The sequence below is a fragment of the Electrophorus electricus genome, chromosome 16 (assembly GCF_013358815.1).
Source record: "Electrophorus electricus isolate fEleEle1 chromosome 16, fEleEle1.pri, whole genome shotgun sequence".
In the NCBI taxonomy this organism is placed as follows: domain Eukaryota; kingdom Metazoa; phylum Chordata; class Actinopteri; order Gymnotiformes; family Gymnotidae; genus Electrophorus; species Electrophorus electricus.
In genome coordinates, this window is record NC_049550.1 from 12,016,914 (window position 1) to 12,028,546 (window position 11,633).

Consider the following 11,633-nt stretch of genomic DNA (forward strand, 5'->3'; position numbering starts at 1 on the left):
CCTCTTGGTTCCAAGTGAGGTATTCCCAAATTGGGCACTATATATTTTACTTATATATAGGATCTTCTCTCCAAAATGGAATTCTTGTCTGGCTAACATACTCCTGTGTGCCTCATTTCCTGGTCAAGGTCATAAGTGTCAGTGTTATCAATACAGAGATATCATGAAATGTATACCTGCAGATAAGTTCATTGACAAAAGATAACGAAGGATATCATAAATTAGAGCCATCTAAGAGCTAATCTCTGATGGAAGTGGACACCTATATATTAAGAATAGCAAGCCTATAACAACCATGTGACTCTGTTGCACTTTCTTCAGCTACTATGGAATTATTGTAATAGGGAACCAATAGTTTCCATTTAACTACTTACTAAACTATTTCCCTATAGGATATGCTAGGAGTGATGTTACTTTGTATTTATGGAATTCTCATTTTTAAATCTACTCTAGGCACTATAGAAGCAGCTGACCATAAAATTACTCCAACTATTGTATGATCTAAACCTGCCGTTTATATTATCCCGTACTCATTACATATATATATATATATATATATATATATATATATATATATATATATATATATATATATATATATATATATAAAAATCAAACTTTCAAATTAAAAATAGTAACCAATTACTGAGAGGTTTAATGGCGATTTACATTCGAACAGGTGTATTAGATATTTCGCGGCAGCAGTTTTGTGACTTTTGAAAAGGATGTACATGCTTGCACTGGACTTTCCTATTCCTAATAACTGCCACAGATATTCGTCTTTACACACAGCATAGCGATCCATAACACCCTCATATACATGTAATTTCGTCTGTACACAAATGGTCCACTGCACAAGTAATGTTCAATTGGCGTCCATACTGTTGAATCTTGCCCTCTAGCCAAGCAAGAATGCGCGCGTTTGCAATAATGCGCGCTCTGGAAATGTAGTCAGCGCCATGGCTTCCTGTGGTTCCTCTGCACAAAATCTGCCTTGACAGTACACTAGACTACACGAAGGCAAAGACTTGAAAAACTCGTAACGTTTAAAAATTCGGAACGATCTGCCATGGCGGACACATTTGGCAGGTAACTTTTGAAACTAATATGTAGGCAGGCTATGCTGGAAGATAGGTTTACAATATCATCTTGAGTTCTTTACGACTTGACATGCACAAGTTACTTCGGCTATTTACCATTAACTTATGAGATGGCGAATATAAACATTTAAGTCTTCCTTGATAGTCGTATTGACTTAAAATTAGGCTACTACAAAATTCATTGCGTTATGTTTTCGCAGTAAACAGACTGACGTAGCGGTCCGTGACGACGTCAAGGTAGGGTGTAATTTTGAAGCCAAATGCTACAAAAATCTGTAGGGACGCCTGAAAACGTCTCAACACTGTTTATAAAACGCAGGCTACACGGAATAGCATGGCAGATATGGCTAGTGGCTTAGTTTCATCGTTGGAAAGAATTGTGCCAGAACACTGAATAAATTATAAAAGCTGCCTAAATGTGTTGCCTGTGAGAATCAACAGGAGAGTAGCCTACAATAATTGTGTTGTAAATAAAACGTTTTTTGTTTTTTTTTGTTTTTTTTGCAGGATTACTATGGTAAAATACTGAAAAAAACCGCTGACCTAAAGAGCAAAGCGTGTGTCCCGGGGGCAAAGCCCACGCGTGGCTACATCCGAAAAGCTCTCGATGAATTGCACCCGGAAGTCATTGCGAGGTGGTTACACTCCGTCAAACCTGTCATGATAGGTTTACAGTCTATATAAGCAGCATCATTTTTGCACGTATGATTTGCTGTAGGCCCAAAATGCTCAGGCTCCCTTAATATGATTCAAAGTTCTTTATGTTCTGAGTTTGCCAGCAGCTGTCTTTATTAAAGATAAAGCCACAGTTGCTCGTTAGTTATTTGGCGCTTGCAAGCCTCAAAGTCCTGTCGCTGGGCTCCCCCTGCTGCTCGTCCAAGTAGTGCCACTTTTGCTCTTAGGTACTACGGCTGTGGCCTGCTGGTTCCCGAGTGTGTGGCGGGCTGCAGGGTGCTGGATCTGGGTTGCGGCAGCGGCAGCGACTGCTATGTGCTCAGCCGCCTGGTAGGGCAGAGCGGACACGTCACTGGAATTGACATGACAGAGGAGCAGGTGAGTCGACTACAGTGGTTAACGAAGATTGTGTCCCATGTAACAACCCCCCCCCCCCCCCCCCCAAAAAAAACACCCCCAACAAATCCTTTTCTTGTGTATTTTTGCATTTCATTTTCCAGATTTCTCTATTTCACATATTTCTTTTTGTTTCATTATACTTGTTTCTTTATGTATAGTGTGTAAAAGTAGTCCTAAGGCAAGTGGAGCCCCTATATGGTGTCAGATTATTGCAGAACACTGAAGAGGGATGTTCCTTAGGCCGAATATAGATGAAAATCATACACCTGTGCATTTTAGGAGTACACACCTTTGCGTGTATTAACAGCCTTATATATGAACAGGTAGTATATACATTTTGTAAAATCAAATTGTGCTATCATTTAAAACACATACCTGACAGAAACATTCTAAAAACAGATTCACAGTCAGTGTAAATTGTATCACTTTTTACACCTATTTTAGTTTATGAGACAGAAAAGTTAAACTTTTGTTGCCCAGTTCTAGTGACATCAAACAGCTAACTGGGGGTTCACACTTTAGACTGGACATACTGTAACTGGGGGGGTTCACACTTTAGACTGGACATACTGTAACTGGGGGGTTCACACTTTAGACTGGACGTACTATAACTGCGTTTTTAAGACATGACCAGGATGTTAGGGCAGGACAGGTCTCATGAAACCAGAACAGTACAGTTGGTATATTTGTTTAGAAAAATGAAAACATGTAAGTATGGTCTCATCACTGAGATACTCCATTCTATGAGTCTACTAACCTTGGGCATCTGTCTCATAGCTGGAGGTCGCACGGAAGTACATGGACTATCACACACAAAGGTTTGGGTATAAAAAGCCTAATGTGGACTTTGTTCAAGGGTACATAGAGACTTTGAGAGAAGCAGGAGTGGAAGAGGCATCCTATGACATAATAATGTAAGACTTTTAACATCTCTCTTTATTTATATGCACATACAAGTAATATGGATGCAAAAACAAAACAAAATAAACCAAAAAAAATGCATATTCATATCAGAAAAACATAATTTTAATCATGTGACATTATAATGACGTTATAATAATGACATTATTGTAACATGTTAACATTATTGCAGTTTAGTGACTCTGTCATCACTAATACCCAGTATAGTATTTGATGGAAAAAGCAATGATTCTGGTAAGTCAAATTATAATTTTATTTATTTTTCATTTTTATTTTATTTTATTTTATTTTTATCAACAGATCAAACTGTGTGGTGAACCTTTCCCCAGACAAGGCTAGTGTTCTGAGAGAGGCCTACCGAGTGCTAAAGGTACTTTATCATAACAGTAAACTCATCCTGTGTATTACTGTATAATAGGAAAAATGACTGTGGTGTTTTGGATGTGTTCAGAATGGAGGAGAGCTGTATTTCAGTGATGTTTATAGCAATGCCAGAATCTCAGAATCCCTCAGGGCTGATAAAGTGTTGTGGGGTAAGAAAGTGAAATTTCTTTGTGACAGTAGTCTACAAGATTATTATATACTGTACAAATAATGTACAAATAATCTATAGGATACCTACACATGCACAAGGAATTTTAGCATTTTTTGAATGCAGTTTTACGCTTAACAATCTTTACAGGTATGGTAAATGTAACACAGACAGAATGAGAAGAACTCAAAGATGCAGTTAGTAAGTTTTGCATATCTAATGCAGGTGAGTGCTTGAGTGGAGCATTGTGGTGGGAGGACCTCATGCGATTGGCTGAGGAGATTGGGTTTACTGTACCCCGATTGGTCTCTGCCAACATCATTTCAATAGGCAACGAGCAACTAGAGAAGATTCTAGGTAAGAGGCTCATGGCAACAATATTTTTCTTGATATTATAACAATAGGCTTTTATGGATTATGTTACTTCCGTTTCAGTGCAGTACAGTAGTAATTTGTTGTCTTGTCCTATTTTCGAAGTGTCACGGTACGGCCTCCTCCTCCCCTAAATGTCTCTGTGTGTGTGTTCATCTGCTTGGTCACGCCCCCTCGTGTTTCTCACCTGATCCTTGTTATAGTACTTGTATACAAGTCTGTTTGTATAGTACTTGTATATAAGTCTGTTTGTATAGTACTTGTATATAAGTCTGTTTGTATAGTACTTGTATACAAGTCTGTTTGTATAGTACTTGTATACAAGTCTGTTTGTATAGTACTTGTATACAAGTCTGTTTGTATAGTACTTGTATATAAGTCTGTTTGTATAGTACTTGTATACAAGTCTGTTTGTATAGTACTTGTATACAAGTCTGTTTGTGTAGTACTTGTATACAAGTCTGTTTGCATAGTACTTGTATATAAGTCTGTTTCTGTTCACCGTGCCTCATCCCCACATCCTGCTTAGCCTCCTCCCGTCACACCAAGAAGATGCTTTCTTACAGTAAACGTCTAATTACTTAATATGATGTGAATTATATTTAGGTGACTACAAGTTTGCCTCTGCCACATATCGTCTCTTCAAATTGTCAAAGAATTCTGAGAAGAAAGGCTGTCTTGTCATGTATGATGGAAACATTATGGGCTCAGAAGAGAAATTTGAGTTTGATGCTAAGTATACTTTTAAGGTATGTATTAAAGTCCACAACATGATACAATACTTGAAAAATACACAAGATACTGAAATCTAATGTCAAATTATTTGCTCCCAAACTACAAGTTCATTTGTATGGAAGTATATTGTATTGTATTTTGTCTCATTTATAACATTTGTGAAACTGCAGTGACCTGACATTAGGCTGGATATCTTGAGAATTTAATATTTAAATATTTCACCTTTATGGTGACTAACTATATATTCACTTACCAGCCACTTTATTAGGAACTCCATATTAATAATCAGTGGGAATGCACAATGAGTAGCCTCAGTTCTTTGTGTCGTGGATTCCGCAAAGTGCTGGAAATATTCCTCTTGAGATTTCGATCCATTCTTCTGCGTCATGAAGGAGCTCTACTGGATTCAGGTCTGAAGTACAGCGTACTCGTGGTGATGGAACAAGACTGCAGTGATACGGGCTTTGTGTAATGGCCAGCATTATCATGCTGGAAGTAGAGATTATGAGATGGGTAAATTGTGGTCATTGAGAGATGCACATGGCCAGCAACAGTACTAGGCTGTGGCAATCAAACAATGCTTAATTGGCCCAAGTTGTTGCCCAAGAAAACATTCTTCACACCATTACACTATCACCAACAGCCTGAACTGTTGACACATACACTTAAACAGATATTACATTCTTTAGCTCAACTGTTTATGACTGAGTGTGACGTAACCAGGCTCAGTTTACTGTTACACCATTTCTCTTATTGAGGCAAGTTGCATCCATGCCTTTGTTTGGTTTATGTTAAATTCTGGCTATACCATCTGCATGTCACAACAGAAATTGAGTTTCATCTGGTCATGTAATGATTTTCCGATCTTCAGCTGTCAATCTTCAAATTCCCATTCTGGACAGACAGAAGTGGAACCTGATGTGAACTTCGACTGTTGTAGCCCATCTCTTTCAAGGTTTAACCTACTGTATGTTCTGAGATGGTTTTCTGCTCAACATGGTAATAAGGAGTGGTTGTTTGAATTCCTGTAGTCTCCTGCTCAAACCAACTTGCCATTCTCCTCTGGCAGTCCATCCTCAAGGCATTTTCATCTACAGAACTACCGCTCACTTGATGTTCTGCTTTCTCACACCACTCTTGAGATCATAGATGATCAGCAGTTCACAGATGATCAAACCCACCAGCTGGCACCAATAACCATTACAGGATCAAAATTACTCAAATGGCATTTTCACCTGAAGATTAACTGAAGATGCATTTGCATGATTGTTTGCTTTGTGCTGCAGCCACAGGATTGAGGCTTTATTGGAGACACTTTATTGGAGACACCTATGTAATAGCATATAGAACCTCCTTTGGCCTATCATTTGTCATGGTATAGATTCCATTAGGTGTTGAAATCGTCCTGCAGGAATCTTGGCCCATGCAGACAGGATAGCTCTCTCTCTCTCTCTCTCTCTCTCTCCCTCTCTCTCTCTCTCTCTATATATATATATATATATATATATATATATATATATATATATATATATATATATAAAACATTCATAGAAGAAAGTTTAGAGTAAACAATCAACCTGAAATGTTGGAGGAAACCCACAGAAACACAACATGGAAACTCCACCCAGATAGGGACTTTAACTCAAGACCCTAGCACTGTGAGGATAGCATGCTAACCACCAAGCCACTGTGCTGCCTGGATCAGGGAAGCAAGGAAAATTGACTGTCATGTTCTTTGAACCAATCCATGACTATACAACCCATGTGACATGAGATTGTCCTGCTGAAAGTGTTCTTCTGCCTGAGGGTAAACAGCTGCAATGAAAGAATAAACTTGGTCAACCACAATGCTTATGTGAGTCCTGCTGTCCAAAAGTCCATCCACAGGCATCAGAGGACCCAGGATTTGCCAAGAAAACATTCCCACATCATCGCTTCACCTCCACCAGGCTGTTGACAACTGATTGGAAGGGCTCATCGATTCAGGCTGCTTGCGCCAAATTCTGATCTTCCTGTCAGCAAGGTGTAACAGAAATCTGGATTCATCTGACCAGATGATGCTTTTCCACTGCTCAGTGATCCAATTTTTGTGCTCTTTTGCCAACTCTAGACTTGCTTGTCTGTTTCTCTTAGACAGCAACGGCACTCAAACTGGTTGTCTACCTATTATAGACCATTCATGCTAAGGAACAATGAGTTGGGCATTATTGGACATGTTATTGGAGCAACAACATTGTATTTGGCTGCAAATTGCTTGACTCTGCACCGCCTGTTCATCCTCCACTGACCCCTTTTGTTAATAAGTTGTTTACATCCACAGGATTGCCTTTCACTGGATGTTTTTTCTTGATCACATTATTTACTGTATACTATTGACACCATTGCACAAGAAGGCCCCACAACATTAGCAGTTTTTGAATACTGGCCCCGGTTAGTTTAGCACTGGTGATACTTGCTGCTTGATGTCCTGTTTCTCTCTCTCTCTCTCTCTCTCTCTCTCTCTCTCTCTCTGTCTGTCTGTCTGTCTGTCTGTCTGTCTGTCTGTCTGTCTGTCTGTGTGTGTGTGTGTGTGTGCGTGCGTGCGTGCTGTATTGTAGTTTCATGGGTGGGCAGCCAACCACAGAATGTTGGCCTGTGTAAATCTTTGCAGGTGAATGAGGTGGTGGAGGTGGATGGGGATACAGCGGAAATCTTAAAGAGCTCCAGGTTTGCAGAAGAATTCACATTCCAGCCTCAGCCGGGCTGTAGGGCAGCATCTGGAACATGCAGGGCTGAACCTGAGGTTTGTGCTGCATCATGAGCTCAGCCTGGTTATGCCTCAGTGTAATGTCACCATATTCTGTTTGCTGTTACACAATTTGTCTTATTGAGATTTCACAATAAGGCATAATCCGCGATGAGGGTAGGGAAGAGCAAAATTGAGTTCTGTTAATAGAGAAACTTGATGCAAAATAAACATGATACATGAAACGTGAAACCACAAGTACAGTTCAGTTTAAAGAAAGCCCACTGTGCACAGGAAAATGACACAAAACAATAAGACAGTTTAATATCCTCAAAATGTTTTTTTCCAAAAGACATGCTGGATCTGAACACATAATATCTACTAAAGGGCAGGACAATTTTTCTTTGCTGTTATAACTGAATATATGCTATGCTGTTTTGTGACTGTGAATATAAGTTTATCGTGCTTTGTGGAGAACCCCAAAGGAATAAGGTGTATACTAATCTAATACAATTCAACCTAATATATTGGGTCAATAAAAGATCTGATGGTAGCCGGTTATAGAAAAATGAGCTGCAATGGAAAAGTTAAATAAAGAGCAAAAGGTGGTTTATCTAGTAGCTCTAAACTAGTATAGGAACAGATCTGGTGAAAAAAACCCCACTGGCGAGGTCTACTGATAAGTGTCTGTATTCATTTTCTGGAAAGGTTACTGGTATAGTCAATAATCACAAAACTTTAATGTTCAAATTTTACGATGTGAAAAAACTCATCCAGTCCTGGTGATTCAAATTTTTCCTGGATTCCATGGAGCACATAGCACAGAGTTCAAAGCACACTCCCAGCTTGTGCTGCTAGAACGCCAAAAACATATTATGCCCTGGCAGTTGCCTGCCTGTCCTGGAGTTTGTTAGCTTAGTTGTGTCTGTCTTGCCACGAGGATGGGAGTTCATTATAGCCAAACCTGTGCTGCAAGCAGCACAACAGGCACAGACGTGCAAGGCCAGACAGCTGTCTCATTGTCTAGCGCAGTGGCTACACTAATAACCTTCTAAGAACATCGCCTTTTCTGAATTGCTCATGGTCACCCAGGCCATTTAGACACAAGACGAAGGGACTGTTTGGAGTGTGGGACTATTTATAATCACACAAACACATATACATCCTTCAGTTTAATCTGTCATAGGAGCAACAAACAAAGTCTCTGCCCTTAGTTCACTGCAGATTATGGCAGTGCTCATCTGGGGATGTGGCTAAACGAGTTTGATTTGGTCTCAATTTTATTTGATAGCCCTAGACAACAACAACGACAACTATATATATATTAAAAAAAACCATAATGTAGGAGGTGTCTGAAATGGAAGCTTGGTGCTCTGTGAACATCAAACTTTTGAAAGCTTCCCACACAGCCAAATATCTTGTTTTCCTATCCCTGACGAAGGCATATGTTAGTCATGGTAATTTACTCATAACCAAAAGCTGAATGAATGAAGACATTTATGAGCTTTGTTTTGCGCTTAACACGTCTTCATATAGAATACACACACTGTGGGCAGAGCCAAAACCTTAGAGTGATGTGAGTGTTCACACAGCATACAGTGAAACGCTATACACTACAACAAAGTTCAGCAGACAGTTAACGTTGGACTCACTGCTCTGTGGTGGTGAGGCTCCAGTGGAGGTTGGCAGATGCTTGTTGTATATTTGGATGCTTGTGAGTGCTGCCATGGATTTCCATTAGCCATATTATTAACTTCCACGATTTTGTGTTTGCATGCCCCCGTATGACTTGTGGAAACAGAACGTTGCCGTGTGCGGAGCAACCCCGGCATTGTGTCATGGCTGCTGGCTCTTTTGTAGGAGCCGCTGGTCTGTGGCAAGCTGCACCTAATCTCGCCAACAAGATAAACAGTGGCAGACAGTAAACTCGTTTTCCTTGTCATGGAGGTTTCATCAGTGTGCAAATCCCTTGTCTTTTGTTTAAATGACACATAAGTAAGCACCACACACACACACACACACACACACACACAATTCTTGATCTTTACCTCCAATCAGAACACCCTGAAATTCTGAAGCAATTGTACATTGAAACTCTAGAATTAAGGTTTATAGTAGAGTTTTAAGATCATGGCCATCACACATTACTTTGAAGTAATTTTCGATTTATGGAATCTTGCAGGCTTTTGTGTTGATTATAAAACAGTTTTTAAAAGGACAGAAGAATGATGAGTGCTCACACAGCAGGCTGTCCCTATCAAACCCAGTACCCTGCTACTAGGTGTTCATTCACTGGCATTCCACTGCAGTGTAGGACTGTTCATTGTGGTATGATTAAACTGCTGTTCAGTTACGTGGACACCTAAGGCTTAATGGTATTCATTTGATCCACTGAGAAATATTCTGTGGTCTCTCTTTAGGTCATGCTGGATCCATTTAAACAGGCACAGCAGTTTGGAGGTGTCACTGTGGCTTCATCCACCGGGGGGTGCTGTGGTCCCCAGGAGTCATGCTGCGAGTAAAGATAGAATAAAAAAATGCCACAGGATAGTATTATTAGTATCTGTATTATCGCTCGGCATGAAATATGCAACCACTTAAATGTGTTATATGATTTGGTAATATAACACACACATAATATTGGTATAATACTAATAATTCTCCATGTCAATTATTAGAATGGTTATACGAGAAAAGCAATTGTTCGTGTATGGCTGTCTGCATTTTTCACACTAAAATTGTAATAGCTTTCATAGCACATAGTCTAATTCATCCATATCGGATGGGGAATTATTGCCAGATGTTGTAATGTAATATATATGTAATATACATCTCTTTCGCTTTCTTACAGTATTTTTATAACCAAGTGGTTATTATAGTGGTTATAAGTGGGGTTTTTTTGTTTGTTTGTTTGTTTGTTTTTTTACAGAGGAGACAAAGCAGATGAATTAGCAAACAGAATAAACAGGTGAGCAGGGGCGCAAGCTGCCCTTCACTGCAGACCTGAGGCGTCAACTACACAGGCTATCCTGTTGGTAGCTGTTGGGGTACAGGCTGAACCTGGAGTGAATTTTGTGTATACATCTGCTATTCTGTACTGTAGGTTTAGGCCAAAGAATGTGGTGTTTGGTGGGATTATTATAGAACTGTATTGTTATTCATGCTCATATTCGGTGGGTATGTATTCATTTTACGGTGTTTTGCACGGCTGCTGTCCAACAGAGCCTGACGAAGACCAATCATAAAGACCAGTCATTATTCAGTAAAAAATGGGGGGCGCTCAGCTGTGCAGCTGTCCTGTGTTTGTCAAAGAACTCCTCAAAGACCATCTGTTGTTACTCTGTGTGATAAAGCATTCTTTAATTCTACATAAAAGCAAAATGTCGATGGGTGATCACATACATTTGGTGTCATTAATTGCAGCAAAGGTCTTTGTAACTGTTGAACATCAAGGGACAGAAGAGTTGCACTCTATTCAGTGCTGATGTCAAGTGTAAATGCATCACAGGTAGCAACTCATTCTTGTTTGTACAGGTTTTCCCACAAAGTTTTTTTTTATATATATATATATATATATATATATATATATATATATATATATATATGTGTGGGTGTGGGTGTGGTTGTGTGGGTGTGGTTGTGTGTGGGTGTGTGTTCTCTTAAGTAGAGGCCACAAATCCTTCCTTAGAAATATAAATGTGTACTACATTTATATTTCTAAGGAAGGATTTGTGGCCTCTACTTAAGAGAACACATTATTTTAGATTAAATTAATATGTTATAATAAAGTTTTATTACTTTCCTTTTCAGGTTCCTAATATCACCCCAGTTTATGCTTTAAAGGGAGTTCACAGAAAGGTTGCTAATAATTAATGGAAATTTTTCTCGTAACAACGTAACAAATGGGGGGAATTAAACTGTTAAAATGGAATATTGTGTCGATATCGCATCATTTTATTATCCTTAATTATTTTTATTGCGTCTCATCTCAGAATGCTGTCATATTTGTTAATTACTTACCCAAGGTATCAAAAAAGTCACGAGGAAACTTCAGTCAATGGTCATTTGCATTCACTGTCCCTGCTGGGCGTTTTCATTCGCTGCTCCAGCCGTCAACTCCCCGCCCCCCGAGCTGCGGCGCTGCCGGATTGGCTGCTGGGGTCGCCTGTAACCG

The 11,633-nt window shown here is 39.4% G+C and overlaps 1 protein-coding gene across 5 annotated transcripts; it reads left to right on the forward strand.

The window, feature by feature from the left end:
• The first annotated feature begins 882 nt into the window (after positions 1-882).
• as3mt (arsenite methyltransferase) lies at positions 883-11,390 on the forward strand. 5 transcript variants are annotated; one of them, XR_004777008.1, is made up of 13 exons: positions 884-1,089; positions 1,301-1,337; positions 1,608-1,735; positions 2,003-2,153; positions 2,952-3,088; positions 3,396-3,465; positions 3,547-3,628; positions 3,853-3,984; positions 4,606-4,748; positions 7,385-7,516; positions 9,880-10,005; positions 10,389-10,427; positions 10,883-11,001. XR_004777008.1 is itself a non-coding variant. In XM_027009510.2 (12 exons), the coding sequence occupies exons 1-11, from the start codon at positions 1,070-1,072 to the stop codon at positions 9,979-9,981; spliced, it is 1,134 nt and encodes a 377-aa protein (XP_026865311.2). In that variant the 5' UTR covers positions 884-1,069; the 3' UTR covers positions 9,982-10,005; positions 10,389-10,860. The 5 variants fall into 5 exon arrangements, 2 of the variants coding, with proteins under 2 accessions (XP_026865326.2, XP_026865311.2); XM_027009510.2 differs by lacking the exon at positions 10,883-11,001 and having other exon boundaries at positions 10,389-10,860; XR_003410585.2 differs by adding an exon at positions 11,270-11,390 and having other exon boundaries at positions 885-1,089; positions 9,880-10,967.
• Positions 11,391-11,633: the final 243 nt, after the last annotated feature.